The 21,060-nt window shown below is 56.2% G+C and overlaps 7 protein-coding genes across 7 annotated transcripts; 1 reads left to right on the top strand and 6 right to left on the bottom strand.

Annotated features, from left to right (window-relative positions):
* Positions 1-8: 8 nt before the first annotated feature.
* On the bottom strand, positions 9-1,279 carry TRAVEDRAFT_48082 (uncharacterized protein; the record flags this gene model as incomplete). Its single annotated transcript, XM_008040257.1, has 1 exon — positions 9-1,279. A coding segment is annotated over one exon (1,271 nt), but the record flags the coding sequence as incomplete, so codon positions are not given.
* Positions 1,280-2,422: 1,143 nt separating this feature from the next.
* On the bottom strand, positions 2,423-3,110 carry TRAVEDRAFT_124172 (cysteine proteinase; the record flags this gene model as incomplete). The annotated part of the gene is made up of 3 exons (XM_008040808.1): positions 2,423-2,590; positions 2,640-2,735; positions 2,793-3,110. Coding segments are annotated over 3 exons (582 nt in total), but the record flags the coding sequence as incomplete, so codon positions are not given.
* Positions 3,111-6,082: 2,972 nt separating this feature from the next.
* TRAVEDRAFT_29338 (uncharacterized protein) lies at positions 6,083-7,206 on the bottom strand. The gene has a single exon (XM_008040037.1). It carries the CDS (start codon positions 6,742-6,744, stop codon positions 6,574-6,576), a length of 171 nt encoding a protein of 56 aa, XP_008038228.1. The 5' UTR covers positions 6,745-7,206; the 3' UTR covers positions 6,083-6,573.
* A 17-nt stretch (positions 7,207-7,223) lies between these two features.
* Positions 7,224-7,855, bottom strand: TRAVEDRAFT_58945 (uncharacterized protein). Its single transcript, XM_008040807.1, has 3 exons — positions 7,775-7,855; positions 7,462-7,720; positions 7,224-7,403 (listed from the first exon to the last, which is right to left on the bottom strand). The coding sequence occupies exons 1-2, from the start codon at positions 7,802-7,804 to the stop codon at positions 7,514-7,516; spliced, it is 237 nt and encodes a 78-aa protein (XP_008038998.1). The 5' UTR covers positions 7,805-7,855; the 3' UTR covers positions 7,224-7,403; positions 7,462-7,513.
* Positions 7,856-9,092: 1,237 nt separating this feature from the next.
* TRAVEDRAFT_123303 (uncharacterized protein) lies at positions 9,093-9,440 on the top strand (the record flags this gene model as incomplete). Its single annotated transcript, XM_008040806.1, has 1 exon — positions 9,093-9,440. A coding segment is annotated over one exon (348 nt), but the record flags the coding sequence as incomplete, so codon positions are not given.
* Positions 9,441-13,114: 3,674 nt separating this feature from the next.
* TRAVEDRAFT_48080 (uncharacterized protein) lies at positions 13,115-14,029 on the bottom strand (the record flags this gene model as incomplete). Its single annotated transcript, XM_008040256.1, has 5 exons — positions 13,115-13,155; positions 13,208-13,254; positions 13,318-13,402; positions 13,458-13,476; positions 13,703-14,029. 5 exons carry the CDS (start codon positions 14,027-14,029, stop codon positions 13,115-13,117), a joined length of 519 nt encoding a protein of 172 aa, XP_008038447.1.
* A 2,761-nt stretch (positions 14,030-16,790) lies between these two features.
* On the bottom strand, positions 16,791-17,351 carry TRAVEDRAFT_123646 (uncharacterized protein; the record flags this gene model as incomplete). The annotated part of the gene is made up of 2 exons (XM_008040805.1): positions 16,791-17,035; positions 17,171-17,351. Coding segments are annotated over 2 exons (426 nt in total), but the record flags the coding sequence as incomplete, so codon positions are not given.
* Positions 17,352-21,060: the final 3,709 nt, after the last annotated feature.

Below are 21,060 nucleotides of genomic sequence, written 5' to 3'. Positions count from 1 at the left end.
GGAAGAACTCGAGGAGGTTGTGGAGCCACATCTCAAAAGCGTCGAGATCGTCCTTGCCCAAATACGGCTTCGGGAGGGTCATCTTAGTGACCTTCAGGTATGCCGGCGGACTGGAGGTCGGTTCCTCCCCGACCATTTGGTCGATCATGCCCATTAGCCTTTGGACCTCACGAGCGTCCCGGGGCCCATAGCTAGGGCCCGTGTATGCGAGCTCATTTGATCCATCGAGCTCGTGCTCGGGGACAGTACTAAGTCCGTGATGCGCGGAAGCTCCTGGAGCTAAGGACCTCCTGGGTCGGAGCACAAACTGGTGCGGAGGTGCCGTCGAAGTGACCGGGATTCGGTCACCCCGAGGAGCTTGCGACGCGGACTCGTAATGGTCCCAGCCTGGCGGTGCCGTGATATCCGAGGGCTCAAAGGCCCCGAAAGCCACGCTTCGTCGTGGGGGTGCAGCTCGAATGGGTGCCGGAGCCGCTAACGGCGAGGAGGGCAGTAGTCGAGACGGACCTGCTATTGGTCCAGTGTCCCCCAATCCCGCTCTCCGGAGCCTTTCGAGGCGATCAGCCTCCATTTGCTGGCGAAGCACCTCACTTGGTGACGGACTAGGAGGTGCAGCCAGTTGCGCCTCCACTTGCGTGGCATCAATAACGTCCTCGACGTTATTCTCGGGACCTATGGTGGGGTCCGTGCCCTGCTGGGCCAACTCTCGCATTTCTCGCTCGAACGCGGCGAGCTGGTCATTGACCTCGGTCTCAGCGAGCGTTACCTGTTCTCTTAACGCTTTGTAGCGTTCCGCGGAATCGCGTAAGAATCCCATGATTCTTAGAGCTGGTGCTGGCTGGATGGTTTCCAGCCGTTGCGATTGGCTACGCATGCCAGCCCATTCACTGCCGATCTGATTCAGGTCGGGAGTAGTAAGGTCGCTAGTCGACCGTGGACGCGGTGCGTCCGTAGTAGGGGCATGCGCAGGCTTGCCGTGTGGAGGGAGCACTCCTGGAGCAGAGTGCGTGGATCCGGCGCGCGATAGTACGCGCGGGCCTTCCGCATTCCGGGGCTGAGTGTGTGGGGAGGAGGGGGGAGCTGCTTGCGGAGCTCCCGTCGGATTGGGCACGGTATTTCGTGCGGGGCCACCATCGGGAGATGGTGGTTGTCCCGCAGAACCAGCCACGGGGCCGGGCGGTGCGTTGGCAGTGCTCGGACCCACCGTTTGCGGAGAACCGGGTTGACTGACAGGTCGCCCATGGTGACCATTGTTCCCGGAAGGCTGGGTGGGATCCATTTGGGGACGCTGTCGTAAGGCGTCCGATGTTCTGATGACGTGGTGACGTCGAGCAACTTGATGCTGTGAACGAAAGTTCGTTCGTCGTGGCTAGAGTAAAAAAGTGTAAGTGTACGCGAGTCCCACGACTCCCCGAATCCCGCAAGTACTCTGGACCGGGCTTGATTGCTCGGCGTACTCGCTGGATGGTGGGGGGTGGTAGAACTCTGCCCCCACCAGGCGCCCGAGGCCCGAACCTTCGGGCGCCGTACGCTTACGTACAATACAGGACTTGTGGTATCTAATCTACGGGCGCCTAGATGCGCTAGTTCTCCGTGATTCCCGGAGAACACCTTCTCCTACTGAAGTGGACGTTCCCGTCCAGGCACTAGGGAGTGCCGGCAGTAAGTACGAACCGTCGGGTTCTTACAGCTGGGCAGAAGATAAGATAACATGTATTAGATAGATGCGTACAGCGTGCGGGTATTCGGAACCCGCGTGCCTGGTGGGGGCAGCCTTTCTAACTGCCCCACCATCCTACGAGGACGCTGAGCTTCAATAGAGCCTGGACCAGAGTACTTGCGGGAAAGGGGCAATAGATTGCGCCCCCCATACGTGAGTTTTACATGAGCGCACCTTTGCAGTGTCTTGGAGGTCGACTCGATGAGGGAGGTCGCAGTTTCAGCTTGCAATCATAACCCTCATTGTGGCACAGTGACATCTCTTACTCATGTACAACATAGTCAAAATTGTTGCGCTCAGGAAATGAATCAGATTACATGCCGTATGATGTCCGCGCACATACATGAGAGCACTGGTCCCCCTACCAGTGATATTCACTGTGGTCTCTTGAAGAACCTAAACCTACTTGGATATTCCCTAGTCCAACCGCCAAATACATAGTGGCAATATTACCTCAGAAACACCGGTTGCTCGAAATCCCCAGTACTACTAGTGATTGCATCTATTCCTTGGTTCAGGGGGTGATTTTCATGGGCACCTGGGTGTGCAGTGTATTATAAGTCACTTCTCGGGTCTCGTCCTCTTTGTCTTACAATTCCGACGTCCTAGTGGCCATTAGGGGAGACTTGAGTGCATCACCGCACACACCTCTAAAACATATACATGACAAATCACAACACTATGGCAGTGTATACACAAATTTCAAGCACGTGATGTAGGTAGTGTGGATGCTTGTAGGAATAACCAGTACCGAAACCCTGCTATCTGACTCTCTTCCCCATACAATGTGGTATGACCATCAAGAACTGCAACAATACATCCAACAACCCATACTCCACAGTCATAAGAGTTTGTTTGGAGCTTTGAAAGCTGATTTATGGTTATCAAAGTTGTAGCAGGATTTAGACTGCCCACTTACTGTTGCAGGATATCCCTCCCATCCAGTGTCAGCAATTGGGGCATTTTGGTTATTGGCACGGGCCAACTTGCCTAGCTTCACCACAAGGGTATGAAGCTTCTACAGTTGGAAGTTAGAAATAAACCTTAATAGAACTATGTATCAATTTCTTACCTTGGCCCACAGCTCACAATATGATGTACCACCAAAGCTATCAAACACTGATATAACTCTTGCTGGAATCCTGACGATACCTAAAAGCCAGTGGTTGTTGTGGTGAATAGGAAATAACCATATGGTCTTCTCCCAGTAACGGGAATTTTGAACCAAGCGCCACAACGCATCATCATTAGCCCCAGGACAGAATGCCAAGCTTGGTAAAAATGTGGAAAAGATAGCGACAGATTGGGCAGGGATAGGGAAAAGATGTTGAAGCAGCATGGAACAGCCATCGATGCAACTGCTGGATAGCCATTCTCGCGGTGTGCTCAATATGAGTAGATCCGCGCTATCGAAGGCAAGCTGACCTGCTATGTAGCGGCCTGCAAGTGCTTTCTGCTTGCTGAGGACTGCAGCAGTGAGCGACTCCAGAACAGAACCATCGTATATGAGGGTTCCTAAGGAGACGCTAGGCTACGCAATAATTTATTAAAACCGTCTAGGACGACCAGATAAGACTCACTTCAGCCTGCCTTCGATAGCGGAGGTTTTGGGGCGAGAGGACCTCCTTAGACGAATCTTCGACCTTGTCTAAAAGACTCTGTCTGCTAGGAAGTCGTCTTTCGGCGCGGTATGCGCACATCGTTGTATAGACTTCTCGCAATATAAGTACTTCCTAAGGCTCGATGAGACCGGGTACTGAAGAGGACGGCAAGTGAACATACCTCTTCGCCGGAGAACACAGCTTTATTCGCCCTGCATGATCGGAGAAGAATCCTGGCTAGCTCAGAGTCGCGACCACGCCACTGGTGCGGGGCTGCTGAAATGTCTTCCATCGCGATCAAGATGTCCAATGCAGCCGTTGCGATGGCAAGGAGGGGAGTCGGAGTGCCAGGTCTCATGAAGAAGCCGAGCTCTAGTACCACAGGTGCGACTGAGAGACAGGAGACATCGTGTGACAATTTGATGGTGTGGCGATCTAGTCGAGTACATCGATCAGTTCCGAATATCTTCTCCGTGGAAGACGATAGCAGGCACACCATTGACCGCGAGGCATAGGATGGATACACCAGACATACGGCAGCATGAGATGTCACGACATCCTGTTCGCGCTCCCGCCGCAGAAATGTTGCTCGGAGCCATTGCAATATGGGAGGGGGGAAGGATATATGCGAGGTTATCCTCGACGCCGACAAGACCGACAGCACTAGATATAGGATCTACGAATGCTCGTGAAGATCGCTATCGGGAGTGAAGCATCGGCTCACATACCTGAGTTGGATCCTGAGTCCGCTTTTCCGTCTCCCAAAGAGCCGTCCTCCGAACGCAGCGCAACCCTCTTGACCGAGCTATGCTTTCTTTTCATATTCGCGTTTACGCATAGGCGGTCGAAAGGTATACTCTTGGCCTGGGAAAGCTGGTCCGCAAGCAACTTCGAGAGTTCCGCTCGACGTCGCTCCTCTTCAGGACGATGAACAAGGTTGGATGACTTTGCGTGCCGCGACATGTTCGGGGTAGTAGGTGAGAGGGGGATTCGTAGGAGATAACATCGATGCGCTCCACTGGAGCCTGTGAAATGGTATGAGTAGTGGACGCGGTAGAGGATAACAAACGATTGGCGTTCAACGTCAACAGTACCTCCGGCGCACTTATTTGCGCGCTTTCTGGGCGCTTGTGGTCAAGGCCGCCCACCGCGAGCCTCCGCTCACCCTCGCATTCGCATTCACTCGTTCTTGGGACAATCTGGCAAAGCATTATTAGTGTACCATGAATGCAAATTCCAGGGCCCCAACACACCTCCCAAGGCTATTTTTTGGAAATCGTATCGTTTTCCTCGCACGCGGAGGAGAGATGTTCACTAGATACCCAGCATTTTGACTACAATCTACTGGGTATCGTACAAGGGTATGAGTAGATGCAGGCGACGATGAGTAAAGACAGTGAGTGGCGGTAATGAAAGGTGGCATTGGGTAATGACAGGCCACAGTGGGAATATCGGTGAAGCGAAGCGAGAATGAGTAGGACGGGCGGGCGAGGTCGCGGGATGTCCGAGGCCGCGGTGCTGACGTTGACTCGTGTAGTTCAGCCAAGGTCGCGCCAGTAGGCTGGTCAACATTCGTACGACGTGCGGCGGTGCACTCGTATATATACCCGTGTGCGCGGACACGACGCATGGCGTCTGCTCCGCTCCCTCTCTCGTTGTCCTATGTGCTCGACGCACGCGCGCACTCATCCTCCGACGTCCTACACCCTGGCCGCCGCCACCTCCCCGCGATTATGCCGCTCACGTTCCGGGAATGCAGTCGTCGGGGCTGCAGGCACGTCGTATTGTTCCTACCAAAGCTGTTCACGTCACTTGTGCTGCAGGACGGCCGCAATCAACGCGAACACATGCACGCGACACACGGTACGTACTTATTCACTGATTCCGAGCTAGTTCGATTTGTTGAATCTCTCGTCATTTCCTTTCCATTCGCAGGGACGCGGGGTGGACCGAGCGAAGCTCGTGCACATGGCACAGACTGCAGAAACCTATCAGGATAGGTGAGTTCAGTGGATTTGGGCCAGGACTGTAGCTGATGCACCTTCTAGATAGCCAAACACTTGCACAGAATAGTATCGGCGCGAGGGGGTTGGCGGCCTCACACGCAGCGTGCGCGGCGGAGACCGTGACGGAGGTGCCCATTATCGTATGCGCCGAATTCCGTGGCTTCAGGGGAAACACCCATGAATCGGTCAAGTCGACCCGACTTTGTCTCCCCCGATCACGCCGCGACGCGGGGGGCGCATGCGTCCTGGTGCATAGAGCCCGCCGTTTTGTTTCCTAAGGCCTCCCTGGAGCCGCCGCCGCGCGAGGTCGACGTCATCGTGACGGGCCCGCGCGGCAAGACCGTCCTGCAGACGCGCAGAGTCGTGGTACGCCGTTATGCGCAGCAAGGGACGGTAGCGGGCGTGCCCGCGAGAGCACACGCTAAATGGCACGGCGCCCCAACACGGGACGGAGGCGGGACGCGTCAGTTTGCGAAGACGGTCGTGTGTTGCCGCCGCCCATGAGATCGGTCGGGCGAACGCAAATATATTGTGCGCGGATCGCGCAGAGACGCGGTGAGCACACGCCCTCTGGTGTGTACAGGGTACCGATGGGATTACAGAGCGCAGAGACGCTGTGTCGAGGCGAGGTGTCGACCCCAGGTCGCGGCCGCCTGGCGGTAGGCGCCCGCGTCCCGACGCGACGTCGCCGCGCGGCTCGGTCTCCGGGAATGCCTGAGAACGACGGGGACGACGCGGCGGCTGTGCTTGAATGTGCCTGCGACGCGGCATAGCTCCCGGGCGAGGGATGAGCACGGAGCACGCGAGTTTGTGGTTTTCTCCTTTTGGCCAACCCATGAAATCGGTCGAGTTGCCCCGATTTTAACCTCCCCGGATCGCGCCAAGATGCGAGGGGCGTGTGCCACCTGGTGCATGGAGCTCAAACTGCATGTTTGAGAGGCCCAGGGCACGGCATTCGAGTTCGTGAGATCCTCAGGCCCGGGCGTACGCAGAGTCCCCCTGCCACTTAGTCGCCACCCGACGTCATACGCGCTCCGGAACAAAGCGTGACTGTTGTGAGGATCCCCGGGCGTTTTCCTGTCGAGATACGCGTCCATCGGGCGGGGGAGCGTCGCGCGACGCGTGTATTCGTGAGTTTTCGAGCAAGCCGAACCCATGAAATCGGTCTCCGGATCGCCACGCCATCCGGAGCGCGTGTGCGTCCTGGTGCATATGGCCTGCCGTTTCGTTTCCAGAGGTCAGAGAGCTACCGTCCGCGCGCGAAGTCGCTGCCAGCGTGGCGGGCGTCCCAGCCGGCTTCGCAAGGCGTCCGGAGTTGCACCGCCGCGACAGCTTCGTGGACGACGGGGAACACTTTCACGAGGCCGCACGCGGATGCGCAGGCCGATCCGGGCGCCGTGCGGGGAGAAATGTGCATTTTAAGAAAACGAGCGTCGGGAAACACGACGTCGTCAGTGCAGTTTGCGAGCGGGCGCGCTGGGAACGTACACGACGCGAGCTCCGGGTATATGCAGTGCGCAGCATGTAGGGATGCGCCAGGAGATGAGATACGCCTGAACAGGGCTCAAAGATGCGCGAGGTCGAGGTCGTCCCGCCGCGAAACGATCGCCGCCGGCTTTGCGAGATCGTCGACGCCTGTTGGGGAAGTGCGGGCCGTTGCCAGCGTCCCAGATAATGTGTTGGCCGAGTGGCGCGCCGATAGGGGGCGCGACGATCGCGGATTAGGTGCGGGACGCCGTCCTATGTGGTGGCATCGTCCGTGGAATCAGCCGATGATCTCGTGTGCGTTGTTTCGTCAGATCGAGCTGCACGTTGCTGAGTATATGCGTGGGGGTCCATGCGAGCCTCTTGGCGTGAGTTGGAGGCGGTCGCGCACGCCGTCGAAATGCGGGGCGGTGATATGTCTTTGGCGGCGTCCGCAGGAGGTACGTGTCGACGTGCACGCGATTGACGCTGTCGTACTACATCCGTATCGCCACGAGTGGTGGGAGGATGGTCGGGGAAGACTATATCGAAGCGGGTAGGTGGTCACAAGCGTCGCGACGTGAGCTGCTGGCGTTTCTGCCCGCAGGCAGCCTGTAATCGCCAGACCGTCAGGGCCATTCGCGTCCGCACAAGCTGATAATGCGCATACCGTAATATTGAGCCAATAGAAGCCTTGGCGTTGAGTTTCGGGACGCTCGGGCTCACGCAGCGTGGTTGAGACTCGGGCGGAGGTCGGTGGGGTGGTCGTTACCCGGTGAGCGTCGTGGCGGGCGCAGTTCGTGAACGGCATCCTCGTGCATCTGCAGGCATCGTCGTGAAGGCGCTGTGAGCGTTCTGTGAGCGTTTCGGGCAGGGGCGAAGAGATGCGCAGGCGGGGCGAAGGGTTCTGAAGGGCGTATGCTTGAAGACTAATGATCAGGACATTGTGAGCACAATCGCGACGGGGCAGGCTGGGAACGCACCAATAGCAAGTGCCATATGCCACCGACCATATCCACTACACCACTCACGCGCTAGACGGCGTACGAATAGTCGAGTGCGGTGATTAGGCCGCAGGGATACATGGAGTACTGCAAGCTCGGGAATCGGGCGGTGTCGGGCTTGCACGAGCGGGATTGACCATGGACAGAGAACATGCGTATGAAAGATGGAGCGGGTGCGACGATTTCCCCAAGAGATACGGCCGGACGAACGAGGCGGGCGTTCTCGTAGTATGCGCACCCGTTCGCGCTGCAGACAGGCGGGGCGGGAAGCCGGCGAGAATGTATTCAGGTCTCCCTACTCCATTTCTAAGCAGGAGAGACGGAGGACGGGCACGGGCAAAGGAGCAAGGGAGAGTACGGCGGTGAACAGAGGCGGAGGAGGTTCTGGTTACGGAACAGCAGAAATGCAGGTCGAGGGGTCTGGCCATCGGGAGGGCATCTCGGGCTGAGAGATGCGCACGGTCGAAGCGCCACGGTCGCGTGCCCCCAGTGTGCCCCCACGGTACGCACATCGTGCGCCATCACACTGAGCTTTGCGGTTTTCGCCCATTCAGCTGTCAAATATAGATACACTCGGATTTGATACTTTGATACAGGCATCGCGAACACGTATGTAGCACGAAATAAAAGAGATGACGTATGATTCTCAACAGACTGGTCCACTACATAGTGGTTTCTCATCCCAGCCAAAAGTCGTGAGCACGTCGAAGGCCCAAGAGGCGTCGAAGGGATGGTTCTGCTCCGACAGATACTTTACACTCCGAAGGAGGGTCAGGCGAAATCGACGTCCCGGGTCGGAGTTTCAATTCTCTCCTTGTTCCGTAACCCTCACCGGAGCCCCGCCCCCGCCGGATGGACCGACCATGAACGTACGTCCGCGAACCATCCAGCCTCGACATTGTTAGCTAACGTCTCCGACATGCAGAACCTGCTCAAGACTCTCACCGCGAGCCAGGTCAAGTCCTCATTGCCGGAATCTGAGCTCAAGTTACTTTTAAGCGCCGTCAAGGAGACCCGGAGGGTGTTTAACACGAGTCGAGCCCGCACTCATACTCATACCTCCGTAGCGAGCGGCGAGCGATGCCGGAAAGCTTGCGGATGCTTCCTATGACTCACTCGAGGGTCTCCCTCGTGGACCTCCGGATGGTCACAATGGTGCGAGTTCAGCCACCGGGGCGCTCGTACGCGCGCTGACTTCCGCGCAGGATAACCGCGACGCGGAGGCGTGTGCTCGACTACTACGACAGTACGTTATTTTGTCGCATCTAACCGCGGGTACTCGACTAATGATACGACGGTTATCTCCACGCCCATGGACCTGCCGACGATGTTTAAGAAAGTGAAACAGAGGCAGCACAAGTTCATGAAGGAGTTCAAGGATGATCTCGATCTCATATGGTCCAACTGCTTCACATACAACGCCACGGAAGGGAGTGCCGTGTCCGAGGATCCTACGGCCATAAATACGCCCACCTCCCGCGGCACGACCTCTCGACCCAACAGTTGGAATTCACGACGCGGCTCGGCAGAGGTTCGCCTTGCGCCTGACCACGCCCCCTTCCTGTCAACTTCTCCGACCTCCCGTGGCACCCGTCGGCGTTCTCGAGCGACGGCCACCAGCTTTCGCACTTGCAAAGCGCCGTGAGCTCTTTCTCCTCTGGGCACCGCCCTGCAGCTCCTGCAGATCTCCCTGCATATGTCTCAGACACTACAGAAGGCCGAGCATGCGTGCTCACCTCGAAACGGCTGGTGTACCAAATGGCACATACTGTGGAAGCCAAGCACTGCGGCTGCGTCCCCCTCCTCCATCATCCTCGGCCCCCCGCCATCAACCTTTCCGGCCGCCACCTGCCTCGCTCGCCGCCACGTCTCGGAGACGTCGCACGCCTTCCCATGTGTCTGCCTCCACTTCAGCAATGACCCCCGCCCCGCACTCCTGCCGTGTCCTCGCGCGCCGCCTCAGTGCGGCCGCGCGCAGGTCGAAGCGAACGGTGCCCGTGTCGTATGTGCACGCAGCAGCACCGTGCGCGAGACGACAGAAAGGTCACTCGCCCGCGACCAGAACTCTGCGCCCTTCCATCGGGCCCCGCGCGTTCATACCCCGGATCGCCGTCGCCCGCGCCCAATGCTTCACGGATGCATTCGTCGCGCTCGCGATGCCCATCCAGCTCGTCTCTCACGCGCTGTATCCTCTGCGCGGCTTGATCACAGGCGTCTCACATCTCATGACGCCTCGGACGGTATCTGGAGTCTGTCCGCCGCGGAACTTCGTGTATGGGCGTTCTGGTCAGTATGACCTGCCCCGAATGTCCTCCCCGCCGCCTTCCCAGCTTTAGTGACGTGATTGTTTGTGCGAATATCGCCGCGGAGCGCTACGCACTGACACTTCGCGTCATGGATACGATGATGGGTCCCCCGCCGCCGTTCACAGTCGAGGAAGTCGGTGCGGGGGCGAATCACCAGCGCATGCTCAACCCCGCGGCGATCCCGCTCTAGTTCCAAGAGCAGGTGCACGTTTCTCTTTTTCCCGCTTGTGTACAACTTGCTGACGAGCAATATGCAGAGCTTGACGGATCTGGGGCTCCCGCAGAACGGGTCAGACGGCATTTTCTTGAACGTGGGCCACACGAACGGCTGGATGGGCAACTTCCCGCCGATGCCGGAGGCGTGGTGAAACTCCGCTGGGTTTTTTCGAGCGCCTACGCACCCGCACCCCCACTGTTATACGTAGACCAAAACGCCTCGAACACGGTCTCAGCCAGGGATCGGTTTCGTATTTCTTAATGGCCCCTTCGATCCTCTCCAGAAGCAGGGGACTAATGCTCCCCGGTCGCTTCCGTTGTCGTACTGCACGCTGTAGCACTACCCGCGTTCCCCCTCTCTTCGCTGCTGCTGTTGCCCACCTTTCACAAATCCGCTCGCACAGACGGATTCCTGTCCAGTCTCCCACCGATCCTCTATCTTTGTGTTGTCTGTCGATAACCTGCCGTAAATGCATGCCTGTCGCAGCGAGAACTTGGGCTGCTCGACAGCGCTGTGGAACGGCACGTCTCAGCAAGTGGTCGATCACGCGACAAACACAGGCAGCGCACCGGCTGGTATTGCCTGGTGCTCGCCCGTCTGCGCGTTGGTTGCACCAGGAGGCGGGCTGCGGCGATTGCGCGGGGGGTGGATCTCGGCTGGGCGAGTATCTCGGGGACGGTGCTGGATCTCCCAGATGAATTCGTGGACTCTGCGTGAATGGTGGGATTGTATTGCACGTGGCGGGGGTGAGGAAGGGAGAGCACTCAGAGGCTTAGGGAGAGGACTTCGAGACGGGGCACTCGATTCGGGGACTTTGGACGGTGCAAAATCAGCCACGTTGTATTCAATACATGTTAGGACACTACAGACGCTATACATGCAGCGTTTAACGAAAACGCGCAAGGGAGAGAGAGAGAGAGAGATAACGACGGCAGTCGAAGCGCCACGGTCGCGTGCCCCCATGGTACGCGCGTCGTGCGCCATCTTCGAAAGCCACGAGTCCCATTTAGAGTGTATGATCCACGAACTCGACTCCGCGCACTCAAAACACATAGGGCGCCTATTACAACGCTCCTCGGAGCGCAAAGTCGTGTGTCCCCCCACGGCTCGTCCGCCAGCACACTCGTGCCATGCTATGGGCTATCTATGCCCGGGAAATCGAACCCGCCCTCCGCCAGGCCTTGGCTGCAGAGAGACCGGACTCAACAGGCGGCCGCGCGCCCGTACGCAATCGGACATCTACAACTAGTGAGCAAATGAATTCGCAAAGTACAGCGACCATGAATCAAGCGGCGGCTCGCGACTCGCTGTGCGCCTCCGCACCGTCGTCCTCTGCGATCCATCGCGCTCTTAACCACAGGATCACCGTACCGGAGTATGTACCTAACCTCTCCCACGAGCCAGTCAACACAGAAACATGATCTTAAAGAACTAGCAGTACGCGCCTCTCTTGTCTCTTCTACTACAGTAGGCTGTGGGGCACATGCTCGCCTGTGCGGTGTGCTTCTATCGTCGACGCGCCCGCCATAAGGTAAGATCGCATGTGGAGGCGTGGCGCCACGCGAAACATGTCCGCCCACACCCGCGAGTACGTCCGGAGCATACTTGCATCCGCAGGGCAAAACCACACTGCATAGAAAACACCGTTTTCAGTTTCCGGAATCTGTTGAGAAAGGCTGAATGAATCAAGCCTTTTCTCCACAATTTCCTCAATTGTCAAACTCTTGAAAAAAGGAGCGTTTATCGACTGGGAAAAGGCTATGATGCCTTTTTCCATGACAAAAAGGCGTCGCTCCAAGCATTTCCTGCTTATTATACAACCCTTTCTTCGCCTCGAAAACGCTGAAAAATATCATCTAGATCAGACTGTATTTCCCTCACGTGGAAATGGTAATTTCTATGTAGTGCCAGTGAGTAAGCACGTTCGCGCGCTACAAAGAAGGACATACTGCGCACTTGGCAAGTTCGGTCTGCTAAGGTTCGCCTTCACGCGTCCGGGACATGTTGCGCATATCCTAGCAATGTGAGAGTATTGTTGATGAAGATGGAGATGGGTGAGGTAGACGACGCGCCTGATCGCCGCCTAACGTGGCGGTCGATTTCGAAAGGCAAGTCCTAGTCGCGACTTGCCATTAGCGTGCCCCGTAGGCGGGTCCACCTTCCTGCCTTCTCGCCTGCGCGCCGCCTGCCATGTCCTCCGTCCTCGGTGCCCTACAGCCCCAGCAGATTAGCGGAGAAACTTGTGTGTCACTGCCGGTGTATGTACCATAGCTACCCGTAACTTGGAATCGACCCTTTAGTCAGACTTCAGGAGTTGTTCAGATTCACGCATATTGGAAGTTGGTGGCAATCCGCGCCGACTCCATGTATCTCGGAGTACAATGTGTATTTGCGATGACTAATATCGACTCTCAGGCCGTTGAACCCGGTGATTATTCATGTCAGCCCTGTGACATACGATCGCGATTGAAGCTTTCAGAATGCGGCGCGCATCCGCATTCTTGTACAAAACAACAGAACCGCGCACGCACGTGCACACACCTTCCGGTCACGTCCCAATTCGAGTAGTATGCGTCGTCCGGAGGCTCCCAGCGCTGGCCGCGACGAATCCGGGTTTCAAAATTAGCAGAGGGGATCCAATCGGTACCCGGGCCACAAAGGATTATCTTGTCCTAAACGTCACGCATCGTCTGCGGACTCATTTGTGTCTTCGCCCATCTCCAACTCTGTATAAGCCGATCCAATGTGACCGCAGCTATGTCCGCCCAATGATTTCCGGATCCGACTAGCAAGCTGTTATGCAAGCGCATGGCCACCAAGGATACCCCAGGAAAACACTACATCAGCAGTCATATCGCCACATGACGCCGATTCAAAATAACAACGTACCATTTTCCCATAGAAAATCCCACATGCATTGCACAGCGTACCCGGGCCTGCACCCGATCCCATAATTGTTAGCTTGCAAACCCATCGGACTAGTAGAGAAGTGTACATACCCATTGGTCCACGGCGCCATTGGGATGTAGACGTCGCATTGCAACCCAAGCATATCCGTCGTTCGCTCATGGACGGCGTGATCGCCTAACCACCAGCTTGATTAGATTTGCACATTGGCGACTAAACGGGCATCACGCACAGTCTCCGGGATGATATGTCTGCAAGCAGCGTCAAGTGTTTGCATCCCGTACGACCCAACTTGATACATAGCATCCATCGTTCCCGGTACTGGAGAAAAATCGTCACAGCGGCCCTGGTATGAGAGGGCACTTGCACAGTCGACGAGGATCCCATACGACACTGTTAGCTGGACATACGTGACATGCAATAGTTAGGCCTGATATCACTTATGGATGCGAAGGATGACTGGAACGCCAAACGTACCTTCGCAAAGTCGATTTTCAGAGGAGCCCCTGATTGTGCCAGGGGCGCAGGCGCGGACGTGGATTGCGGCGAAGGCTTAGCTTCCAGCTGTTCCTCCTGCGGCACATCGTACGTCTGCGGAGTATGACATGCCTGCGACGGAGGGTTGGGTTCGTATTGCGAGCAAAAAGGCGCGGAGAGTATGGGCAAGCGGGACACGCCTTTGGAGTACGGGACGTTGTCGTGCGGCGCCGCCCTTGGCGGATCGGAACCATCGAAATAAGACTGGCGTAGAGGGATGGAATGGGACGGTAGGGACTGGTGAAGGTAGTGACCGTTGGCGGCCATGTGATCGACAAGCACGTAGTGTAAGAGCGCAGGGGACGGAGTCGTGGACGTCCTCTAGAAAGAGGCTGCGGCGCTTGAATGGGCTCGTTCAGCGACTGCATCAGTATCTGACGACGAATTTCGGGTCAAGAGAAGCACGGAGGTATGCCGTCAGACCAATGTAAGCAATTGTACATCAAAGTCGGGCCTGACTACATCTTGCAGTTGCATCCAGCTTCCTGACGAATTGACGAACAGGGGGAGAGCCCTTGAGGAAAGCTGGCAGGCCAGAAAATCAGCCAATAGCCAAGTAATGGGGGACATTGCTCACCTGGATCCCGCGCTTGGGTGCACAGCAGGGCGGATCATGCGCACGTCCGAGCATGCCAACTGTCATTCGCCTCAACACCGTAGCTCGGCTGCCCTGGCTCCCATGGCCCTCCTGGCTCAAATCCAGCCCCCAGACTCCTGTCTCCCTTCGACCACCCCTCCATCATACTCTGAGTTCACTTTCATCCCTTCCCGTTCGGTGCCCGAGACGGATGGGCATGAGCCTAGGGCGAACATATATTCGTCCAACAGTTGCCTTCTTTGGTAGGAAGGTTAGAACCCACTGGCAGTCAGAGAACCCCACGCACGATCAATCTTACTGTCGACAGTAGCAGGAGGAGGATGAGGAGGAACGATTCGGTTCATTTGATATGCGTTACTTAGTACGGTCACAAACTGTAAGGCAGCATGTGCTTGGCCTACGTTTGCGGGACAGAGAGAGAGGTGAGACGGACTGCTTAGTAAGGAGCCCGATTCCTGATCGGAATGTGCTTCCCCACTCGCGACCGTCGATTGTATAGGTCTCGTGCTGTCCCGTCTCGACGTTGCTGCGGTACCCAAGTGGTGCTGTATTGAGCCTCCCGCAAGCGTGTACATGGTGCAGAGATACGCCCCTCGGTATCTCTGGCTCTCCCTCTCCCGCGTTCAGCCTACGTCTATGCCAGTTTTGGACCTTTGCACGATGTACTTGCCACCGCCCGCCGTACATCGGGCGACGCGCGATCGCGGGAGACCGGTAGGTAGCTGCTGGGATATCGTGTCAGCAAAGAAGAATACGGGACGGCGGGCTGGCGGGCTGGCGGCATACCTCGGACGAGCGAACGACTATCTTCGCTACAAGACCCCACCATCCGCAGACAGGTGATCCGAATCCTCGATTATGTCTATAAAATGAACAATGAGTACCTAGTGAGCTCGCGGAGCCTACACGCTGAGCGGGTACACGCGAAGTTGGGGCCCATTTTCGGGGGGTCCTGAGGAGATGCCGTGAGATGCTCAAACTTAGAACTAAGAGAACGAAAACTTACCGTATATCGTGTGGGCACACCCCTGCGTCTTTAGAACGGAGTGTGAGTACGGAATGCGCGAGCGGCGTTTACTCTTCGAAGTGTGCTTTGGTGAGGATCTGGCGAAAGGTATCGTTGAGCCACGGTATGCATGCGCAAGTGAAATGATCGAGTTTCAAGTACGTTTACACAAGTCGAATCGGAGAGAGAGCCGTATCGCGCCGTACTTGGCAGAGTTCGGCGCCTGGATGCTCTTCCTGGGTGCCGGTCTCTCCGTTTGTAGGTATGCGAGCCGCGCACAAGGGCTGTTGTCGTGGAGATACTGGGACGAAATACACCCTGAGTAGCTGGAGCCCGACGACGGCGTACCTTGCAGCCAAGCCAAGCCAAGCCAAGCCTGTGGATCCAGTGATGCGCCTCGAAGCGGATACAGACTATGAACACGCGCGCACGAGTGGCAAGCGTCGTTGAGCAGTTGGCGCGACGAAGCAGCTTGATTCGAGTCTCAACTTTCGGTGCGGGTGCGAGGGGGTCGCTGGACGGTTGTATTTTGCGATGCATTCTCCTGTCGCCGTTGCACTGAGGTTAAACGAGCTGCACTGTGGGCGTCGGGTTGCTGATGGAAAGGAAGGAAGATATGGGACAGGCGAGCGGGGAAGAGGTACGCACGGAGATCTTCATTTGTCAACGAACACCTAGATTTCGACAACGAGTTCGGGTATTATAGAGGTGGGATATAGGCCGCCAGCGGGGTGAACTGAAGGGAGGAAATGCATACACTATTCCCGCTTACGTCGGCGGTGCTTTCTTCGAGCTGCTAGCCGGAACCGTTGAGTAAGGGAATATACTGGATGATTTCTACCGAGCCGAAGTCGCTGACCTGTGCGGGCAAACGCGGAAGTGCTAGACTGTCCGCCGATTTGTAGGTTGCGTATAAAATCAATCTCGGGCGACGGGAAGGCGTGGTGCACGGAAGGGGGGCGGCGCGAGAAAAGTGAGTGATCGCGACGACGCCACAGCACGTAGAAAGCGCACCATATGTGGGAGAAAAGCCATCCTTCTTTTCGTCCTTGTCAACCAAACGGATAAGGACATCGCGTCGGTTCCAGGAAGACTTGCAAGCATACTGCTGGCGGAGTGAGCTAGTGCAATCGCGCGTTGTGTTAAGCGCACAGACTTGTCTTCGTCCTCTCTTCCCGCAGTTGAAACGAGATCACTTTTGGATATCGGGCGGGAATGGTTTGGTCGGAGCAGGGTGGGTATTGGTATACATGTACGAGTACCGGGATTCAGCGCGTGGTGGAACGGAGAATCAAGACGGGCGTCTATATCGAGCTACTTGATCCGTTGCCGTGCACAACGTTCAAACGTTCACGCCCAAAGTAGCGTCGGTGTACCGGTTCATGCTATAAATCACTAATAGAGGTAGTAAAAAGCAGCGCGCGTTAGAGCTTTTGCGCTTCCATAAGGCGATACATGCGTGCTATAGACGAATGCTTCTGATATACATGATTATCCCGTCCCTTTCTGTATGTGAATACGTCGTCAAACCGCACTCCAAGTGTTTCTCTGGCCGCGATTGAAGCGTACTCGTCAGAAGCCTTCCTGGCGAGTCTTAGATCGCCGACTATGGTGGTCAGAGGATGCCGACGATCCTCGGTAGAGTGCTTCGCCCAAAAGCCATTCGGTCCTAATATGCGATACTCTGCAATTAGGTGCTATCATCATGCAGGAAGACACATGTCAGTGCAGTACTTCAACGCAACTCAGAAATGTGAACATACCTGCCAATCCAACCACCTTTGCTTCATCCGAAACCACTGACCACCTTTCCCATACCGGTATATCTCCCGCCAGTAGAAGACGGGAACGGGAACTCCCAAGATAGTCAACGGCGAGGGGTGATGGAGGTCTGCGTCGTCCCAAATCCGATTCATGTGGTCGATACCCATTGTAAACGAGAGAGGGGGAGGAGGGGGTACGTCGCAATCTTGATAAGTCAGCTTTCCCGAGGCAAGCTCCACCACGTAGGTTTGGGTATCGGATCCAGCAGTGTTGCGACAACGCGGGTTTTTTCTCAGGATCTCGTGGTCTGGGAGGGCGAGAGTGGATGGTGGAGGAGCTGCAACGGCCAGTGATTTGATTTCGGGGACCAGGATGGCAGTGGCGCCGTGCGTCGGGAAGGAAATCAGTTTCTGGACCTGCGGGACTAGCTTCGCAAGGAGACCCGCGGTAACTTGCTCCAACCATTCTTCGTTTCCACGGCTGCCATGGCCATTTGAAATGACTGTATCGCTCAAGTTGCTAGAGGTAGCGGCAGCGGGACCGGTGCTGTTCCCTCCCGCAGTCGCTGGACTTTCCAGGGACAAGCTGTTTGATAATCCCCTGCTTGAAGCCGGACAGCTGTCCGCCTGTTACGATGATATTAGCATGCATTAACCGCTGCTGGGCATAATCGCTCACCCAGATCAACAACGCTGAACAATCGAAACCTCCCTGTGGCACTTGAGGGCCGGACAACACTGTAGTAACGGAGGATTTCCCGTCGAGACCACGATCGGCCGCGCCAGGATTTTTGTATGGGCCGAACATCTGGTTTCTGCGCAATGTTGACAGCTTCTGACGTTTCACGCGGCCCACGGGAGCGTCTCCAGCACTGGGACTTTCTGATGCTGTCTGTGTGGCGACGTATGCGCTTTCTCGGGGACCCTTGTGCTTTTGACGATTTGGGGGGAGGAGTCTAACCTCCGAGTATGAGTATCTCCTGCTCACTACACTGCCGATGCATAGTACACTCACAATTGCCATTTCTCACGATTGCGGCTGAAGTCCGATAGCGCCTGTATATAGCCGTCCTTGTTGCGACTTTTTGACGTTAAAGAATAGTGCTTCAAATATTCTTTGAGAGCATTGTTGTTTAGTTTCGATCTGATGAGAAGTAAGTGAACCCTGTAGGTACTAGGGTTACTTAGATGTAAGTACTCACATCGTTACCGTGATTGTATCCCACTCCCCGTCTGCATTGATGCTTGTAGGTAGTTCGATGTCGTCGGTCGACATGGGGGCGGATCAGAGGTGACGGGATATACGTTGGGCGGCGGTGGTGGGGCGTTGGGCGGGGGGCGTTGGGCGGCGGGGACTATGCCTTGGCCCTTTATAGTGCACCGATTTCAGGGTCAAGGGTGTCAAATACTGAAGAAAGACGGCACGCAATTTGTGATTTGTGATTTCACAAATCAGAATCATGTCACTCTTTTGCGAATGGGGGTCCGAGGTTTAGTGCGAAACCGTCGGACAAGGTCCAAACTTCAACAGACCCATAATTCGGGAACGGGGGTCTGCTAGACCCTGCGTCCATGTTTCCAAGTGGCGGAGCCCAAGATGGACAGTATTCGGCTGTGAACAGAGGGGTTCGCGACAGATGCAAAACCAAAAACCCAAAATCAAAGATCGAAAAATCAAAAAATCAAAAAGGAAATGAGGGCCTGAAAGACCCGAGACCCAATGGCTGTCGAGATCGCACAGTTATGCTCGTGACCGTGACAGACGGACGTGGGCCACCTCCGTACGAAGTCAGACATGTCTAGCAGGCGTTACGCGCTGACTCAGAGGTCATGCGATGGTATAACGACCCAAGTTGTCACCCAACACCCGCGTTCATTATGACAGTCCAGATCGACTCATGACTGACTCCCAGCGCGCTCTCGTATTACATCCCTACATCCTCGGTGATCCACCCGCGTCACCCGAACGTCCACAGTCTTTCCAGGACATCGTCCGCCGGCTCCTAGCAGAGCTCCAACTTGGTTCCAACATCGTCGCGTGCTCTTTGCGGATCTTTCGCCTCGCTTCTGCATCAAATAGCTGGCTGTGATAGATACTATGAGTGCACAATAAGCGCAAGAACATACACTCCGTGCCGTACGTGTGGTCCATGAGGTCCTCCATCGCGTACCTCTGCTGCGTGAACCCCTCCTTCACTTTCGCCGGCGACGGCCGCCCGAGTGGTAGGGAGCCCTGTGGCTGTACAGCTCCCACAGTGAGCTTTCCAACACATCCGCCAGCGTTGCGTTCGCCTTGTGTACGTCAAAGCTATTTGTGGTGTGCGCCCCGGGAAATAAGGTATTAGGTGCCGGCGACTAAGACACTATTTGACAGATGGAGGTTTCTCACCGCAGGCGGCCCCGGCGGCCTCGTCGGTGCACTGGTGAACCATCGCCATCAGCGTGGAGTGCTTCTGGCGTAGGTTGTAGGTGAGCCGGAAGAAGCGTGCGAGGTGTCTCAGGTGCAGCACTTCGCGGTCGAGGAAGCCATGCAGGCGCGTGTAGAAGGACGGATAGTCGCTGAGAAAGACATTAGCTTTGCTCTGAGTATGAACATCCGCTGAACAGTGCAATCGAGTAAGATACAGTCTGAGAGATATGAATGGCGGCTCACAAGCTGACTCCGATGTTGGCGTAGGGGGCGGAGTAGTTGATTGGTGGAACCTAGAGTACCGCGATATGTTTGAGTCACTCTGGGCTGCGTAGACGTGCTCTGAGATGGTGGAAAATAGATGCGATGGCGGGGCACATGCCTGGTCTAGAAAGTGACATCAAGAGGTTGGCCCGAGAGGAGTCTCCTGGACCTAGCGTTGAACTCAACCGCAAGCTCGTGTAGAGAGAGCGAAGGGTCGATGGGACATGTGGTTCGCGGTCACTGTCCAGGGCTCCCATTGCTAAGGGCTGAGACGTGCCGGCCGTATGCCGAAACCCGAAAGTAACCCTCACTTGGCGAGCGAGACGATTAGACCCCATCCTGAAGCTTGAACGTGGAATCGACCTGAAAAGTAAAGGAGTTAGCCCGCAGTGCTCTGTTCCCGACAGTTTCCCCGTCCAACCTGGTAAAAACCCGAAAACCTCGAGGAGCACCGAGTAGACGCCTAAAGCAAGCCACGTTTCCCGTTTTGGACGCGGGGTCTTTCAGAGTCCCGTTCGCGATTTGCGTTCGCTTCCGGGTGCAAATTAAATTGAAGCAGGATGGCAGGACACCAAAATGCCAATGTAGCTTCCGCGAAACCCGCCTTACAGTCGACAGCGGCGATTCCCACCCCTCCATTTCTCGAAACTTGGGTGTGGGGTCTTTCAGACCCCTCGTTTCCATTTTTGCTTTTGGCATCTCCTGTTCGCGGCCGGGGACTGTCCACCATGCCAGGACCCCGATTACAGTAGGGGAACCTACATCACAACCTCCCCAAAAGGAGCCAAATGGCCGTAAAATATGGCTTTGGGGCCGTCTGTTCGGGTGCAACCACAGGGTTAGTTTCTACACGGTTCTTGTCCAGGACGAGCAAACAGGGTTCGACTAGCCGGCGGTTTGTCCGGAAGCCTCATCAGAGCTGGTGTAAAGAAGACGAGAGGTTAATGGCCCAGCGGGTTTGCTCGGCTTTTCAAACTCCGCTGTGGCACATCACTATGCCGAGTTTCCCCCTCCGCCCCGACCGGCGCTTATGCGCGCCCCCCTCGCGAACGTCGCGCACGTCGCGCGCGACCTCGCGCGGCCACGTTTCCTCGCGCGCGCGCGCGCGCGAGCGCTTCTGTACCGATCGTATGTCGAGTTGTGCCTGTAATTAGCACGTGCGCGCATTGCATTTTGGTGGCGTGCCCAGCGACGGACCTACAAGGTCCTACTGAGTTGATCGAAGGTGTGGATACAGCTGGACAATAAATGCGAAAT

Source organism: Trametes versicolor (genome assembly GCF_000271585.1).
Source record: "Trametes versicolor FP-101664 SS1 unplaced genomic scaffold TRAVEscaffold_6, whole genome shotgun sequence".
NCBI classification, from domain to species: domain Eukaryota; kingdom Fungi; phylum Basidiomycota; class Agaricomycetes; order Polyporales; family Polyporaceae; genus Trametes; species Trametes versicolor.
This window is presented reverse-complemented; position numbering and strand designations above follow the sequence as displayed.

Coding starts and splice junctions, on each gene's coding strand:
- TRAVEDRAFT_58945 (XM_008040807.1), bottom strand. CDS start 7,804: ATGGTCGGTGGCATATGGCACTTGCTATTG. Junction 7,721..7,774: donor GCATATGGCACTTGCTATTG/GTGCGTTCCCAG, acceptor CCTGATCATTAG/TCTTCAAGCATACGCCCTTC.
- TRAVEDRAFT_29338 (XM_008040037.1), bottom strand. CDS start 6,744: ATGCACATTTCTCCCCGCACGGCGCCCGGATCGGCCTGCGCATCCGCG.